At 42.3% G+C, this 19,231-nt stretch overlaps 1 protein-coding gene across 1 annotated transcript in view; it reads left to right on the forward strand.

Moving 5' to 3' along the window:
• The window catches only part of pde3b (phosphodiesterase 3B), a 51,004-nt gene continuing 31,773 nt past the window's right edge, over positions 1 to 19,231 (forward strand). The window contains exon 1 of the mRNA XM_042062113.1: positions 1 to 1,043. Coding sequence (XP_041918047.1) covers positions 153 to 1,043 — 891 coding nt within the window. The 5' untranslated portion in view covers positions 1 to 152. The remainder of the gene's footprint in view (positions 1,044 to 19,231) is intronic.

Consider the following 19,231-nt stretch of genomic DNA (forward strand, 5'->3'; position numbering starts at 1 on the left):
AACAACATTTCACCTTCTTTTCCTCCTAGCCAAAATGCTTGAGCACGTTTAAGTGATTATGGAGTGCGTTTGTCATGTACTGAACCGATAGTACACGGAAAAACCGGGGAGATGAAACTTTGAAGACAACCCAAAGAGCTTCTGCCGAAAATATGGCTGTACGAGAGGAAGGAGAGATTTTGCACAGTAAAATCAGGCACCACGATGGGGTTGGCAACGCAAACAGCACAGAGAGCTTCAGGAACGGCTATGTGAAGAGCTGCGTCACCCCGTTGAAACAAGACCATCAAAGGGGATTTTTATTCAACCTTTGTAGATTTTGCAATGAGGATATTTTAAACTCCAGACTATTCCGGGTGTCTGCTATCTATGCGGGTGCATTTGTAGTTTTTGCGGTGTCTTTTTTGATACCTAGGAGCTTACAAAGTGAACACGGCGTCTTGGATCTGCGGACTTTTCTGTCTCGCTTCTCGCAGTCCATCAGTCCTCTGTTTAGCATAGGTTGCGCGTACTTCTTTTTGACATTTTATCTCAGAAGGAAAAAGAGAGAAAGTAGTAGATGTTGGCTCTTGGCACTTCCAGCATCATGCTACTTTGGAGATTTCATGGTCCTGCGGTTTTTACAGTGGGGAGAGGAGCAACATCAGATGCAAATGGTGGGCAGGTTGTTATTTGTACTGGGCTGTGTGGGTTTACTGACTCTCATCCCCACTTTGAAACTCAAACATAGTATTCTGATTTTGGTGTTCGCCAGTTTGGTGTGGCTGGTCTCATTCACGAGTCTCAGCTGCCTGCCGCTGTGTCTGAGGCCAGTCTTAGCGTGCTTGGCAGGGGTTTCTGGATCTCTTCTAGCGCTCTGTTTCGACCATTACGCCCCCCCAAGGGAAGCGCCGAGTAGGATCTCCAACGCCGAGGAAAAGGTGCCTGTGATTAGACCTAGGAGGAGGTCCAGCTGTGTTTCTCTGGGAGAAACATCAACCAGCTATTATGGCAGTTGTAAGATGCCCCGCAGACCGTCACTGCCTTGCATTTCCAGGGAACAGGTAGGTATCTAGAGCCTTGTGCTTTTAAAGGGTTTAAAGGCCTATATATATATATATATATATATATATATATATATATATATATATATATATAGCGCCTATCTGTATGGATATGCGATTATAGAACCCCTTGAAATGTGGTTAGCAAAGGTTACTTGCTGTTACTGAATACTTTTTGGAGGACTAGAATGGAGTAGGCCGCTCTCAAAGGATTGGTGTTGACAAACAAAATAAGAACCGTTGTGTGTGTGTGTGTGTGTGTGTGTGCGTTAGTGCGCGCGCGCGCGTGTTAATTCAGATGAACCTCTTTGATATTGATGCTGAAATTGATGCAGTATTGTTAGTTGTGTAATTGAAAATATGTTAAATGTCCCGCCAGTAGGTTAATGCAGAAAATAATGCATGTTAAGGCCTATAAAGTCAACTAACAATTACCCAGATAGGCATACAGGTAATTTGAGAACATAGGCGTATTCAGTTTTGGTAACCTGTGTGGAGTCTTGAATCACGAGTTGTCATTGATGCTCCTCAGGTAGTTTTCTTGAAAGGGGTAACTGCACCTCTCAGTGTAATGGTGCTGATCGTCCACTTTGACTAAATAGCTGAATCTGATTAATGTCATCACAGCTGTAAATTCTAAGGTCTCTTACAATAAACAGTAAAGCTTTCTCAGGTGTTATGTTTACCGTGGTTTTGTGAACCCTCAGTAATCTTTCCACATTGGGTGAGGTAGGCCAAATGTCAACAAGGTTTTGGAGATGACCTGTATGCCCCTTTGCACTTCTATCAGTTTTTGCCCCAGTTGACCTTATTGTAAAAATTCTGGAGATGCACTATGCACAGTACATAGTCTGGTTATGCGAAAATGGAATGGCTTAAACAATGTTTTTATAGTCGAAAAGGGTTGGTAAATATATTTGGTTATTGTTGTGTAGTGTGAACTAAATTCCCAGTTATTTATTTATTTATGTTTGGATGGGTGAGGACATAGATTATCTTTTGCCGGCCTGCAGTAATGAAAATTTTAAGTATACTTTATATCTTTAACTTGAAAATGAAATGAATGTAAAATGAGTGTTAGATGTCAGTTTCTTTTGCTGTTTTTTTTATCTCTTGAAGCCACGTTCATGCCAACACATCCTTGTACAGTTGTTGGTTTATAATGTCATTGTTGACAGACAAGATAAGCTGTGCATACCTTTATTGGGCACAGTCTACATTCAAAAGCAGTGTTGTGATCATTAATTGCAGATAAAGTACGTACCTGCTTCCGAGAAAACTACGACAAAACCCCTTGTTTGAAGTTCATCAGCAGGCATATTGGTTGAAAAGCGTGACATGACGGCACTTGTTTTTGTCTGTGTTGACTTACCTGGAGGACACTATGCTACAAGCAGCAGAAACTGCCACAGTGTTAGGCTGAGGACACCCATATGAGTATCTGTGTTCTCTTCACATTGCCATTGTCGTACATTTTAGGCCCCTTGTCCGTAACTGCTTTTTCACGGACTGGTCATGATTTTAATTCTGCAAATAGCATATTTCATTCAAGATTAACAAAATACTTTATTTACAGAAATAATTTTGAGTGGTTGTGGTTCCCACACAGTGATTGATTGTCTTCTACACAGCCAGGTAAACCTGAACTATTTGTAGTAATGTAGTGAAACAAAGTTGCTCATAAGGAGACATTGGCCATCAATTTCTGTGGACTAGGTCTGCACTGCATTTGAACTCCACATGTGTTCTGTCATTGCACTTTAGGTCTGAGGTATTTCTGGCTGGATTGAAATAGCATAAATAAGTCAGACTGTATGTTTGATACCTGGTAGCCTAGGAGATTCAGCAGGAGATTTTGCATATATTTTACATGTCTAGCACACCTCATTCACTGCACATTCATTGTGAAACTAAGGTGTTGGGTCGGATATGACACAAGTGTGCATTGTTTCTCGGTTTGTGTTGCCTGTCTTTTGTAAGTTGTGATGTAGACTTAACATAGGTATAGCATAGTTCTCTGTTGTTGGCCATCTCTAGTGAAATAGGCAAGTTCAAATCATCATTCAACAACATGCAAACCAAGGTCTTGTTGAGGCCTTTTCCATAGTTTAGATGGCCATTTATATGTTTGTGTGGTTTTACAAGTCTCAGAAACCTGTCCACATATAAACCAGGATTTCTGCTGAGTGATCTCCACAACACAAATAATCAGGAGTGAACGTACTTGGCGAATAAAATCTGATTCAGATTGTGACTCCTATGAGACTATTGCACATTGACATTACAGTGGCTGTTTACAAGTCATTTTGATACATAGCTCAACAGTTGGCTGCATACTAGCAGGAACAAGACACTAGTAGCAAGTTGTCAGCTGGTAGGAAGTGTGAAAAGTCTTTTCTGTTGTGGGCCAGACAGTCATGCGTTTTTGATAGCTGAGCATCAAGCATGGCACATATGACCAATCTTTCCTGAGAATATTTGTTACTGTTGTCAAAGTGCATTAGTAATGGAGGCCAAGTTTTACATACTTTGATCGGAGGAATTCTGTGTCACACTCTCCATGTCAATTTAATCCCCTGCAACAGTGCATACCTCATACTAAGACTAATTTATGATTAATTCATTTAGATCAGTTTTACTGCAAGATTATGTTGCTTAATTGAAACCAACACTGGTAAATGAGATGCATACAACATTTTAAGAGACTGTTATCTATACTGAACATCCTACACACCAAGTGCTAAATTAAAACCGAATAACATTTATTATCCCCCTTAAAATGAGTGTGCCTTCTATTGATATTATCTTCTATTACTATCATCTTAAACCATTTATTTCAATACAAATAATTTTGGATTGTGTTGTTCAAGGCCTGAGACATAGGCCTAATTTATATCACATTCTGCCTTTTTTTATTTCATGAAATACAAATTGGCCTTTTTCATCCACCCCACAGGCTTCAGGATTGTTCAAAAATATGTTTGCTATTTTTTCTACAGACTAAAGTCTTGTTTGCCCTCCAATCTTTTTCTTTGGTATCATGAATAAAACTGCCAGGTGCTCTCTCTGACACCTGTGACTAATAACATTCTTGGTGAACGACCATCTCATGTTCATGACCAACTCATCCATGTTTAAAACCTGCTGTGGCAGGATTATGGTTCTGACAGTTGGCCCTCTATACAACAGGCACAGCGTTTGAAATGTTTATGTACCTAAACAAAAACAACGTCCAGTGACCTTGGTGTTGGCAATATTGTGATAGTGGGCTAGTATTATTAATGGTGCTCATAAAAGTCCTTTGTTTTAAATAACAACAGCAGCGAGGCTATCTTTTTTTTTCTAGTAACTTTGTAGAAAACAGGAAGATGAAGTCCATTGCAAAGGGTGGGTGGTCCAAGGAAATCTGGGATTATAAACTAATTGATATTGAGTGATGAGTGTGAGTGCTGACTGCTTGAGTGCCCCTATACCCTACCCTTAGAATGGATTCAGGCTAAATTTGAAGTGAATTTACTGAAGAAAAAGAACACTATTTGAAAACACAACCGCTTTCATCAGATGAGATATTTTGGCGGGAGGTTTAGGAGAAGGAAACCATGTTACCTGCTGTGGTGTATTCAGTGTGGTTCATGAGGCCCGCACGAGAGCTTTTAATATCAGTGATGAAGGAGCCGCAGTGTTTGAGAGAGTGACGTGAGGGAAAGCAGGCCATCGGCTGAAGCCTCTGGAAGCAGTCCACCGGCTATTTCTGTCTATTGTTTGACATGTTTGTCATGCCCGTCATGAAAAAGGACACGTTGGATGTCTGACATCCTGTGTCACCAAGTGATAAACATTGTGGCATGTCTGGAGACGTGAGGAATCGGAGGTCTTGTGAAAGCTAGGTAAGGTTAATGCGAGACACCTGAATGTCCTCAGTCATTACCATGCATCTCCTGATCAGATTGCTACAATGAGCACGTTCTTTTTGGGACTAAGGTGGTTAGCTTGCTTGCTAGCAGCTCAACCAAACAATTGGCATGGTATTGGATTCATCCAGGGTGGCATCAGTGTAGCCATTTCTCATAGTTGGCTTAGCCAGTTTGAGGATGTGAGTATAGATTGATATCAAACTCGATTTTTGGGGGGCTTGAGAATATCCAAACTCAAGATGTGTTGTTACTTTCAAGATGGAAACTTGGAATCACCACTCTCTCTCATGAATCTCTTTCATTTGAGGGATAATTGTAATATATTTTGAGGAAATAAATTTGTTTTTCTTAGAGCCCTTAATGAGATTCTGATGACTGGATAATACGTATCATGTTATCACAGTGAGTGAGGTTGAAAACAGGTAGCATAAGCAACAATGTAGATTTGAAAGAAGGATATGTTGTATGGGGATATCACTTTTACAATGTTGATATTTATTGCTCAAAGTAGAGATGTATCAATTTTCATGTGAGCGGTAGACTAGTACACATGTATTGTTGGACCATTAAAATTACATTTGCTCAACATGCAACCAACAATTGTAACCAAACCCTTGCGCATACTACTCAGTGGTAGTGTTGTCACAACCATTATTGTTTTGATACCGATACGAAGTCAAGAATCTTAATTTCGATAAATTTACAATACTTTAAAAAAAATGTTGATTTGATTTGGGGGCCCCCCCAGTCTCACAGTATAGTGTATATATATCACAGAATAGTGAAAAATAGTGCGTAAGGATATGTGGATGCAATTCATTGTTTCTATGTTTTCTATGTCATTAGATAAAATAAATGTTCTATAAATAAAAAACTAACAAGTCGAAGACAGTCTTTCTGGGATCATAGATGAGATAAGTGTCTTGCAATGCTCATTGATGATTTTGGTGAGCACTACACGATTGATAGACATGACGTGAGAGCTATAGATAGTTAGGAGGAGCAGATGTAAAAGTTTGCCATTAGGTTGCGTAACCTATTTCTGAAATGTCATTAAACCCAATAGTTGGCCTAAATTAACTAAATCCCATAGCCTTGGTAGGTTAGCAACACAAACTTGAGAGATGCAAGTGAGCAAATCAACGTAACATTAGCCCATTGTTATTGGTTGCTTTGCAGCCACAGCATCACTTAAACTAGCAGCCATGTCTCAATGTTTATGGCATGAGAGCTGCAGCTTGAAAGATGAGCATGTGTGTGCGAGAGGAGAAAAGACACGCAGGCTAGGGGAGGCACTAGAATGCCTTGCGTACACGCATCTTACTGCAAAACGACACTGTTATTCTTAAAAGTATCGATACTAATAAAATTAGGTATTGTGACATTTTTAATTTCAGGGTAGGCCTATTGCGATACTTTTGTAGTATCGATGCACCGTGCAAAACTACTCAGTGGTTTGTCATGTATTTTATATATGAAATGAGAACTGTCAATATTATTGTATAGCTTAAATGTCAGCCAAATGCCTTTAACTATAACCTACCGACCACCCTGTAATTGGTATTCAGCAAGAGCACCAAAAAGTAAACTCACTTTGCTTTGTAATACAATCTGGAAATTCTTTACTGACCCCCTACCAATAAACATTCACTATAAATTGAAGGGAGAAAGCAGCTACTTAACAGCAGCTTATTGGTTAAATGCTCACCTTGTTAAGGCAGTATGTATATCTGTACATCATGACGGTGCAGGTGAAGTGGTGTCAATGGTTTTATTGTGCATGCACCTTTGGCAGGATTTGGCCATTTTATAGGCAAGCTTGTTCAATGGAAACTGAGAGTTTTGGGAAAGACCCTATAAAGGACAAGTGTTTCTGTCTCAGGGAAGACATCTGCTTTTTGTGAAACTAGTGTGGAATCTTTCCTGGTGTTTCCTTGGCTTGGGAATAGTACTGTGTGGTGCTGCCGTTCCTAACCATGTAGCCATAACATATTAATGAAGCGTTGGCGAGACGCACAATTCATAATTCATCAAGCATGATGGGTGGGAGTTGTGTTTTTGTCTTCACAGCAGAGGTGTCAGTCAAAAAGTCATGGAACACAGGATAGCGGTCTCTCCAACAGCAAGCAATGGATTATGGGAAACTGTTCAGGAGCCAGGATAAGATCTATTGAAACTATTTCTATGTAAATTTCCTTAAATATCCTTAAATCCTTTTTATCATTGTTTTTCATATGTCTTACCATATACAACTCAAAGATTCTTAAAAGATATCTGACAACATATTTGTCACAGGTGACACAGGGGACAGGTGACACTTCTGATTGTTAGTTAGTAGACATGCTGTAGTCTAGAAGTTGTCCTTGTAATGCAGTGATGTTACATAAATACCCAAGTGGATGTTTTTGTCCAATTTGAGTTCTGTTTCTTAGTTGCTGCTTCGGCTTTCCTAGACTGTGAGGTATTATATCTATCTCTATATATTACACTGTAGTACTGGCCTGGTCCTACTGAACAAGCATATCAGCCTCTGTGTTTGAGAACTGCTGTTGATGAACAGGTGTATGATCACTTTGATTTGATCTCTCTTTTTAATTTATGCCCAGGATGATTATCTCAGTTTTTTTTTTTAACAAATCTGACCTTACCATTATTTCCATTTTCACAATTGAAAAACTGAGTTTAAACAAGTAGGCCTATTATACTTTATTATCTTACAAATTGGATATGTACTTAATGAGAAGGTGCTTTCGGGGGTATGTCTTAATTTTGCTGTGGCCCTTGCTGATCCTGACTAATTTTATTGAAAGCACCTGCTGTTTTCGCACAAACTAGAGCCTCCTAAGCCCACACTCTTTTTAAAACCAAATCTATGTTCCGTGCTGAGTCTTCACAATATTACAATATTATCTGTTTTTAAAGGTTGCTCTGTTACTCCATGAGACTTCCATGAAAGTGTGTGTGCTTTGAGCAGTATGCTTAATGGTGTTTGGACCCTGCAGTGTTGCTCTTTAATTGCCCTGTAGGTTTGGAAGACCTTAGTTGACATGAGGGGACAAAACTCTATCGCCGAGTCTGGCTGAGATACGGCTGGCTTGTGGCCTGTCTGCTAGTATCTTTGCTGATAAACTCTACCGTCAGTATGTCATTTTATGCCATTTTACTTTTGGATCGACTGATCTCTGCATACATGTGCGTGTTTAGGAATGAGAAGAATGGCGTTCTGAGTCACTGAGATGGGGTGGGATGACTGGGTGGCAGTTCACTCATGTTCACTCATGAAATTTCATCTCAACACTGTAAACTTCCCTTAAAACAGATTGTTCTGCAAATACATTCATCCTGTTATCATGCATGACCAAAAATGAAAACAACAGGACACATAGTGGTCTGCCTCTGAATTGAATAGAGGACTTCAAATACAGCTTGTTACTATACACTTGGACACAGTGGAACAGCTTAGCAAGATGCTAGCCCTTTATATACTAGATTTTAAATTACCCCGTAACCTGGCTTAGATTATGGTTGATTCTAAAAGGCATGGGGTGTATAGGTTCTTAACTAGTCTGTAATGTCTGCGATGTGTGCAGAGAGGTAGCTGTGTGTGTGTGTGTGTGTGTGTGTGTGTGTGTGTGTGTGTGTGTGTTGGTTTGGGGAGCAGAGTTTGAGGGCCGGGGAGGGCGCTGGGGTTACGGGGTAGGTGAGTGAGAGAATAAGCGCGAGGCGGCGGAGCAGCAGAGTGCAACGCTGTCTCTCGCTGCTGTCACGTTCTCCCGCTCTGAAGCCATGTGGAATGATATAACATTGACGTCACTGAGCGGTGACGTACGAGAGGGTGACTGCAGAGAGAGAGCGAGGGAGAGAGAGAGAGAGAGAAAAAAATGAGCCTAGTTTTACTTATTGCTTTGTAGAATTTAGTAACTGCCTCATACCACGATGGGGGGTTGGAAGGCTTGAAAAACCAAAGAAAGTGTCCTCAAATGAGGACACTCACATTCTTTAGTCTGCAATCATCTAATTAACAAAAAATAATGAGTTTTTTACAAACATTTTAGAGCTCATCCAAAATATGAATAAAAGAATGACCAATAATTTGGATTATTTGACTTGAGACATGGTATTGTAGAAGTAGTAGTTATATTAAAATGACACCATCATAAAATACTTCAAATTGTGTCTTTATTGTTTTTCAGATGCATGAGTGTATTAAACCAGGGATTTCTTGCGTCAGTTTTTGAAGAGGTGTGTGTGTGTGTGTGTGTGTGTGTGTGAGTTTGTGTTAGTGAATCTATTATAAAACATTTACATATTAGAGAGACAATATTGAGGAAACTTCAGGTATTTCAATTCATAATTTAAATATGTTTCCTCATTTTAGAAGTAAGGTGATCTACTGTTAAGTAAGTATGTAAAAAACAATAAGTACAATTATAATATTGAAAAGAAAAAAAAATACAGTATTTTTTGTGTGGTCATTGTAGTGCTTTTGTGTGGTGACCATAATTTACCTTAAATATAAATTCACATTGTCAGTCAATCACACAATCAGTAGTTTTTGATGGTTAAGCTCTGATTGCTGTCGGGTAAACTTGAGATGTACTGAACATATGGAGACTATTAGATGTAGGTGTAGATCACTGATGTTTTTTTTTTTTTTTTTTTTTTTGAAGGGGGTGTGTACAGTGGTAATAGGACGCACTTTGTGTATGCAAATCCACTGTTTTAACTGTAGTATGCATTGCTGCCATGTTTTACACACCTTACATTTTGTCCCCTTTGTGAAATATCATACATTCCTTGTGGGGTTTGCATTCTGTAGACATAGCCTACATTTGAAAGAAAAAAACTAGAAAATAATATCTTTGAGTAATTTCTTACATAATTTATAATAATAGCCAGTCTGAAGTTGTGCATGTTCCCATAGCTCATTATGTATAGTTTTCTTAACGCAGCATTGGATGTGGATGTAAGCATTATTTTCTTTTAATGGAAAAAAATATCACGCTTGCATATTACATTATTTTCACATTATTTTCAGTTTTAGAGTACTTGGGCCTGAGGATCTATTGTTTGTTACTACTTAATGAATGAAACTGTTTAAACGTCATGACTCTCCATCCATTTCCAAATTAAGTACTTTTTGTCCAGACACTAGACGCCTTTTTCCATTTCCTTTTTAGGTAATATGCCTTTTCGTGTCTCTGTGCCTCTTTCATGGTGTTGTTTAGCTGGGTTGGGGAAGGGAAAGGGTTAAGCCTGCTGTGCAGCTTGTCGGCCTGACTGTCTGTGTGTGTGTGTGTGTGTGTGTGCGCCTGTGTGTGTGTGTGTGTGTGTGTGTGTGTGTGAGCTGAAACAGGATGCAGTGGCTGTATTGTGAGCCTGCCACTGTGAGTGCAAACAGATGAGAAAATGCAGGAGAGCGGGTACTCCAAAACTCTGTCGCCTTGGAAACCGCTTGCGTCATGATCGCCGGCAATTAGCTTGCTCTGTGTAGTGCACAGGGTAGCTCTGCCTCGGGTAAAGCTAATGGCTGTTGTTGCTGACAGCGAAGAGGGGTACTGTATCACAACGGACAGAGCTGCCTCTCACCATTCCTTTTCACTTTTCTGTCTGTCTGCAGTCAGTACATTAAGGAGTCAATCATTCCATCCTCATACACAAATCATTTTTTATGCTGAATTTGTTTTAGTACAGTATACAAAAAAAATCAGTATTATTGTTGGGCCTGTGTGTCCTACATGTTTATGTTTGTTCTTTGCAAAGAAAAATAATTAGATATTTTTATGCTTAATGCACATGCCCCAAACTATGCATGGGTAAGATGTCCTATTTCCTTTTTATATATGACATGTCCGTTGGAGTGTTATTGTCGTCTGCCCTCGTCATATTCCGCATAGAGGGCCATTTTCTCTCCCTGATACTGGTTGCTTTCCTATGTGAGCTATGCATTTGAGAGTTACTTCTATAACTTACGCATTTCAGAGCTCTGTTGCAACCATGTGCTTGCTGAGAATTTCCTGATTGTGCTAGGGCAGGGAGAGAGAATGAGCGAGAGAATAAGGGAGAGAGAGAAAAAAAGAGAGAGTTTAATCTTCAATAAACGAGAAAGCCGTTTTGCCTCGGAACAGCTGCACATCCCCAGCCCCCTGTCTCATATTAGTGTCACAATCGCCACTCCTCTCTCATTCGTGTAAGTGGATCTGGGATTTTCTGCATGGTTTATCTCCAAAGCTTGATTGCACCATAAGGCTCCCTCCAGTTCAAACATTTAAGGTGGCCTAGTAGCTTTTAAGTCCATGAGGAGGTCATTGAACCTTGCATGTGTCCACTGCCCCACACACACACACACTTACTCATACACACAAGGGAAGGGAAAAAAGTTGTTTGTTCAGCACAGGGACTGGTTGGTTGGTTTGTGGGGAGGGTGAGTGAGGTGGTTGGGGTGGAGGTAAAGAGGGTGTGGGTGGAGGGCACATGGTGGAGTAAGTGGGGATGAGGGCTGCGTGCGACTTAGGTGGGAGGTCAGGGGTGAGTTAGCGCAGCGGGGGCTGGCCGTCTACATCCTTTATTTACACTGGCGTGTGCACGCCGCGTTAGGCTATGGGCTCGACCGACCTCGGAGCTTTAGGTGCTCATGTGTTAATTCAGCTAAGATCTGATAATCTTTGCTGTGAAAATAACTGCTGAGTGTGTGTATTCTGTTTCAAAAGCAGTTTCTTATTGTCCAACTCTTGTCAATTTGATGAGAGAGCAAGAGAGAGGGGGGAAAGAGACATTTTATTTTACTTTTTTTTAAATGCAGTGTTATTTATTTTTTTTCCGTCAGCATCCAGGAATTCCTTTTCAAAATATGTTCAGAACTTACAGAGAAAATGTTGAGACTCTTGGCTAAGCTTATACTTTCTTTGTCTTTCTTACTCTGTTTCTCTCTCTCTCTCTCTCCCTCCCTCAATTGAAAACAGTGTCAGCACTGCCGCTCTTACACCAAAAGGCCGTTGCTAGGTGACTGCTGACGTCAGTGGTGGCTACAGAGGAAGGTTTGTGTGTTTAGCAGCTGAGGGCAAATCCAGCTGAAAAGGGCAAAACTATGAAGCGCTGTTAGTCACTCGCTGCTGTGAAAACCTGGACTCCACTGTCCAAGGAGAGCTGCTCCTTGAGGTAACGGTGGAAAAAAAATTTGAGAAAAATATGTGCACTCCCTTGTTCGCCCTCTCGCTCGCCACTATTGAACAAACACAAAAGCTTTTACATTTCTCTGAACTGTTCTCCCCATCAGCCTTGCCAAATGCACTACGCACGTCGCATTCACACGCACGCACGCGCCAACACCCCCACCTCCCCCATCCCCCCCAGCCTCTCTCCCTGTCGGTCTCTCACTGCCCCCTGCCCCTTCCTGAAACCTGGGATCTGATGTCATAAGTGAGATTTTGCCCAGGGGGGCGGTTTGGAGGTTGGGAGGTTGGGGGGAGGGCAGGGGTGGAATCAATCTCTGGCGTCTGAGGAAGGCCCCCGTGCCGGCCAAAGTGCTATCCCGTCTGACTGAGGTTGCATTAGACTCCCAGCCACCGTCTGGCGGCCAGTGTAATCCACTCTGGAACCTGCCTTTCTTGCTCTCTTTCTTTTCCTCCCATTCATCCCTCTCTTTCTCACGCTCTGTGTGTGTCATTCCTCTTCCCTGTTTTTTCAGATGCCTTATACTTTTTATCTATGTTACTGGAAGTTAATATATTTTACCCTTTTGCTTAATTGATTTGTCATTTAATTTGACTTTTTTAATTTCTTGTGACTGAAAAAGTATATCCAAAATATTGTCTGAATGACAAAATTACAAATAAATTACCTGCAAATAGTTTGTCATCCTGGTTCTTCTGTGCTGTAAGTCCATAGCTAAGTGTAATTTCTTTAGCAGGATATGGTTGTTGTGGAGTGTTTATTAAATTGATTGGGCAAATATGTATGTATTACTCTCCCCATGTGTCTCTGTGGCTGACTGGCTGTGCTTGTAATGCAGGACATACCAGAGAGGGGGGGGGCAAGTGCTCTCCTGGCTAAAGAGGCCCAGCTTGTTTGATTTATTTGTGAGTCAGTTATGGTTTAGTTTAGTCTTCGGCCCTTCTGTCTGTTTACTGCGCTGGGTGTCCCCAGTCTACAGTCTGCACATCAGACACACACATACAGTACACACACACATATACACACACACACACACACAAACACACTCACAACTCTTAACACATACATGCTTTGAAAAAGAGACAGAGGCATTCGGCCTTGTTGTAAATAAGATGGCATTAAAAAAAACGTTACAGCAGCAAAGCCAACTATTTGTCTCAGTAGAGTTTGTTTGCACCATGTGTGGATCTATGCGTCATGTGACTTGTCTTGCATAGCATATCAAATGTATATGTTTTTGAGTTTCATTTGATGGTGTGCACAGGAAAGTTAAGAATGACGTGTTGTGTCATAGATAACATGTGGCCCTCTTAAGCCTCCCAGTGCCTTAATGAGGACAGAGATAGGCAGCCGCAGGAGTCACATGCTAACAGCCCCCCCCCCCCCCTGCTCCTCTACCCCTGCTCACTCACTCCCTCACTTAGGGCTCACTGTGTTCTAGATGGAAATCAGAAAGCATGGCCCACCCAAACGGTCACGTATAGAGATGCACACCAACTCCCTCCTGGGTCCAAAGACGGCTGCGCTACGCTCCCATTCCCCAGTCAGTCATTAGCAGCCTTGCCCGTTTGGTCCAAACCAAAGTTGCCCCCTGAACAGAGTTGAGTGGAACAGTGGTGATTGTTTGTGATGTTGGCAGTGGAGGTCAAGGGCACCTGTGAGAACTTATGAAAAACAGTTGGAGTGGATGAGGGTTGGTGTTTGTTTTTGGTCTTAAAACCCCATAGAAACCCCACTCTAAAACCAAGCGCTAGGTGCTGAAATGCTGTTGAGGAAGGCTGTGGATGGGTTTTGTTTTCCTTTGTTTGCAGTACCACATGGAGAATGATGACGCGTGTGTGTGTGTGTGTGTGTGTGTGTGTGTGTGTGCGCGTGTGCTTGTTTGGGGTCGGGGGAGGTACCATAGCGGCCAGACCTTGCCTGCCATTTGGCCTTGGCCCTTGTTAGCTGTATCACACTGACACATAGGGCCTTTGTCACGGTGGCTGTTTTTGGTCCCTCATGTGATTGGAACTGCATAGTCCTCCTCAAAGACTAACGGCAAAACACGCTGTCCAGCTCTACTGCGGGCGGACTGGCCAGTTTTAACCACACCAGACAGTGTAGTGTTTCCCAGGAGCTCTAGGCCATGTCAGCCCACCAGTCATGTTGCTCTCCGGCCACATGGTTAACCTACACATGTGTTGTCATGTGCTGTTCTTCTCCCCCTCCTCTAGACACAGCCTGTGTTTTAGGTTAAATAGACGAGTCTGTTTAGGTGAGGTCAAGAGCCTTAATAGGACTGCTATGGCAAACCCTAAAGCTAAGAAGAAGTACTACTTCTGTACTAACGCTGTTTTACACGTTCACCAAATGGCCTTGGTGTTAAGTTGTCATGAAACATAAATCACATTTAAGTGTCTCACCTCCATGCACTTCTGAAATGAGTATAAAACTAAAACGGGGGCTGAGCAAAATTACTACCTGTTTTTGTACACCAACTCCTCATGTCTCAAAATGAAAATAGTTTCTTTTTTCTCATTCTCTCTCAAGCAACCCACAGGCTTTTTACACAATCAGACCTGTGTCTGTGTTTTAGGTTTATCCCTGTCAGAACCCACGATAAGACTGGTGCCACTTAAAATGATTTAGTTATTACCCGCCGAGGGCTTGTCCTGATGACACGCATTATCTGTGTGCTTGCGGCTCGTCACTTGTCCCCCCAGGACACATTGCCCTCGCTTGTTTTATTTCAATTAGACGTGATTTTTGAAACTGCCCAGTGATAACGGTTGCAAAGAGCCCTTGGGACGGAGTGTGAAGTATTCCTTTACATTCTTTACACGCCTCCCCTTAGGGAGAGATGCTGGGTTAGTGCAAATTGACACCGTATGTCAACTACAGAGGATCATTTGTACTCCTCTAAATGGTTGATGGAGGGGAAAATACAAAAGATGATGGACATAGTTTGTTGTCAGCAAATGCCTTGAACACATGTTGTCACTCACTAAGGCATATAAAAGAAGAATGAATCTAGTTTGTGTTTTTGACTGGATTAGCACTTACCCTGAATTTCATGTTGTTCCTGAGTTTGAACAGTAAATGCTTTTGTTACCATAAACAGGACCAAGAACAATAGAGTGCTGATGTTTGTGTGGGGAGGGTCGCTGTAGCCCTGTAGTCAGGCTACACTTTTGCACTGAGGCTAATGGCCTTGTCTCCATGCTCGAGCGATTGATTTGATTTCGTCTCTGAGGAGACATTCAGGCAAGGCTGTGGAAGCTGCTTCTGCTTCTGCTGCTGCTGCTTTTAACTGTGCTCTCCTCGAACCCGGCCCGGCCTCACCAGCGCACTGCTGGATTTCTCCACCATCAGTAATGGAATCTCTTGTTGCCATCACATTCCTGAAATGTGACTTTGGCATCTCCACCCAAGGTATTTTCCCCTTAATCACTGCTGCGCTTGCACACACACACACACACACACACACTTGTGTGTGTTAAGTTTCTTTCTTTTTTTTCTCTCTTTCTTTTCTTCTTTCTTTCCTGCTCTTTGTGAAACTTTCCTAATCTCTGCGAACAATGACATCAGTGATTTCTAGTCAAAAGAAAATGCAGCCGTTCATGCCATGGGGCATTACAACACACGTGCCATTGTTTTCTTTTGTCAGTACTGAATTTAAAGCTTAACACGTGGCTAGACACCCTGTCACACTGGTGCTTTCTGAAATAATTAAAAAAATGTAATCTTTCTTTCTTTCTTTCTTTCTATCTTTCTTTCTTTCTTTCTTTCTTTCTTTCTTTCTTTTTGTATTGACTAATGAGGTGTATGATCTTTTATTCTGCTGACCAAAATGGCAGGACCTTGTTGCCTGTGTGGACTGCCTCAGATCCTCTGTGGTTCCTGCGAATGGTCAGAGGGATCGAGACGTGCGTGGAAAGAAGGAAATGTCAGCTTAAATGGCTGACGTGAGTGGGACCTAAATGTCACTCCTAATTGTATTTTCCTGATTACAGTTTTTGCTATCGCAATCTTCGGCAGGGATTTCCCTCTGTGGTTCAGGACCACTGAGTGCTGTGGGACTGTGTGTGGATGGGAATGCTGAAAAAGGCATTTTTGTGCAACTGGTAAAGTGTGTGTTTTGTGGGTTACTCTTTTTCCTTCTCTTCTCATGTTTCTGTCGAGCAGTCAGCGTCATTCAGGCATGCTTGGTGCATAGCCTGTATTTAATGAACATTTCCATGGCTATCTTATCATTTGTCTGCGCATGCTGGATGCATGTCATGCAGTGTGAAGCGTCCAAATGCACTCCAGTAAAAGCTCCTCCAGTGTGTTAACATGCTGTGAAGGGTGTTCAGGAGTGTGCCCATTTCTTTAGCACCAAACTGCATGTGGTGGAGCATCAAGAGATTGTGGCCATATTAGAGTGCAAATGAGTTTCTCAAATCCACTAAACAGCCACATACAAATAGTTGTGTCAAGTTGCTTTTTACCACTGCCAGCTTTGTTTAGTTCAACGCTCTTCTTTAATCTATTCCTCATTTGCTCTTTAAGAGGCCCATACAAGGCTGTCATCTTGACAGTCTTGTTTTGAACGACTACACTGGCTTAAGATGTTTTTGAATATGACTCTTTAAAGTGGCGTTGTGAAATTGCTGAATCCATTGTTATTATAAAATGTCCTTGGATCGAATGGTCATTAAATGGTGTTAAAATGGCAGATTGTGAGTAAAATCAGCATAAAATCAGGTCGCATGACAATCACATAAACCGCTTCACTGGGGCTGTAAATGGGAGAAGTTCCCCAGTAAGCTCCATGCTGTTGAGGATGTGTCTGGCCCTCCAGTTGCTGTGATTCTTGCTTCTTGATTCTCAACTCCCAGGCTTCTGTTGGTGGGTGCTGGCTGTTGCCCTCCATTCCCATTTTGCGATGGAGATGTGATTTGGACGGGTTCTGACTGTTCTCTGGCAACCCCTGGACTCCCCATCTCTCTCTGTGCAGGCCTCTCAGCAGCTCGTCCACCCTCCAGGGCCTCTGTTCTGCAATAAGGTTTTATTTCCCCTGTGCTTCCACCGTTGTTTAGAGAGATCTCCATTGTGTGCGCGTTCATGTTGTTTTAGGTTTAAGCCACTGCTGTAGCCCGGCCTCTGCCCTGGGAATTAAACAATTTGCATGTTACTTTGAGGTTATCACTGTTGCCATCAGCCAGTGGGTCTTAGACTTGGCTTGCCTTGGTATTTTGCTGTATACATGGCTGTAGCCTTCCGTGGGCTGCTGAGGGCTAGACTGTATCGCTGGCTCCCGTGTAGTCTTAAGAAGCAGGCTGCAATGAACTGAGAGTCTGAGAGTCAGGGATGGCCGAAGCAGGCCTCAGAGTGACCTTGTGCGATGCTTTGGATCTAATTTGGTGCCAGACTTCTCAGACTGTTTAATGCCACATAAAATCTCAGATTCTTATTTTTGGTATTTGGTAACACATGATATCTAACCCTATGCTTGCGTAAAACACATGACTAATTGTCAAAAGATTGTTGTATAAGTGGCGATTGCAGTTTGTAAATGGCAAATTTACAAGCCTTGACTGGATGGGAAAGGTAAATGAGTATAGATTCCATGAACACAGGTCAATCAGTAGACAGCTGCTGGGGAGGTCTGTAGCTAGAACATCAGGGCTTTTCATGACCTTGACACAATATAATGTCCTAATAGCCAAGTTGTGTCCCACAACCTTGGATTTTATGATCTCAAGGAACTCTGTCTAAGTAGGGGACTAAATTTGATATTCTTGCAGGAGCATAGTCACGCCACACAACCGCCACGGCCTCTGTTAATGGCCCACAAGCATGCGTAAGAATGAAGTACATTCCTCTCAATCCAGCAGTTCCATGGTTCCATTTTCTTCACTACTCAACAGTGGGTGGTTATTTCACATGAGGATTTGTTTTATGATGCTCGTGTCTCAAGCCTCTGCCTGTCTGAAGGCTAAACCTTGCGGAGGAGCCTTAATTGGAGTTTGTTTTCGACGTTGGGCTCCGGGTTGCCTATTCAAAGCCGACCTTAACGAAGTGCAGTTCATGCAGGGGCTTGCAAAGTGCAGCGCACAGCGGCGTTTGCAGCCAGTGACAGCTTTGATAACTGTGTAAGGGAACGTGCCTGGGGCCGGAGTCAGCCACTTGTTTGTAAATGATTTACTTGTCAACAGGCGATTTCTCAGGGGGTGCCGGCGTGATAGATGGCAGCCTTCGCTCGCTGGCACGGCGGGCACCGTTCACATGCTTGTTATTGGTCGGTGTTCCAGGGCTCCGCCGTGCGGGGCGGCTCTGTTTATGTGAACAGTATGCGCTGATTCCACGATAAAGCCAGATGTTCCCTTACAAGGCCTCCAGCTCTCGCGATCTGGCAGCCATGTCCATATCAGGTAGCCTTCCTGTTGGGTGCCACCACCCCCCCCCCCCCCTCCCTCCTCAGTGGTGGTGTTGGAGAGGAGGCCTCCCTGCAGCCGTCTCTGCTGTTTGACCTGTCTTCATGAAATCTACACTCATTTATCTTCCCCATCCAGCCAAGGCTAAGGCTACGGGAGCCAGGCTAATTTTTCATTTACAAACGGCAGTAGCCACTTATGCAACAGGCTTTTGTCAACAAGCTAGCCTGTGTGTATGGTGTAAGGATCTCATGGTTAGGGGTCATGTTTTCCAAATAACAAAAATCAACATCAAAGATTGTGTGTGGCATTTTAGCAGTGCGTAACAGAAGTTGGAGAGGAACACATGTTCGAGCCTCAGAACATCATTCACACGGTAATTGCAGCATAAACGTCAGTCTGTGGGGAAATACAATTTATTAGGTTTCCCTGAGACACCAGCAGAAAATATATAACTACTTCCTGATAAGGGGCAATAGGGCAGTCTTATACCCTAGATGTTTAGATCCTCAGAGGACAACTATGACCTTAGTTCGTCCTGATAGTAAGTTTTTCAGTGTAGAGTAGATCAAGTCAAAGTGTTGATTAACAAACACTGATTATAAGACTTTTCCAAAGTTGATAGATGATGTTGATAGAAGGAAGAAATTTGAAATGTAAAAAGGAGAACCTAGCCTGCGTCATGAAGAGATAAGCTGTT

Source organism: Alosa sapidissima, chromosome 14 (genome assembly GCF_018492685.1).
Source record: "Alosa sapidissima isolate fAloSap1 chromosome 14, fAloSap1.pri, whole genome shotgun sequence".
NCBI classification, from domain to species: domain Eukaryota; kingdom Metazoa; phylum Chordata; class Actinopteri; order Clupeiformes; family Clupeidae; genus Alosa; species Alosa sapidissima.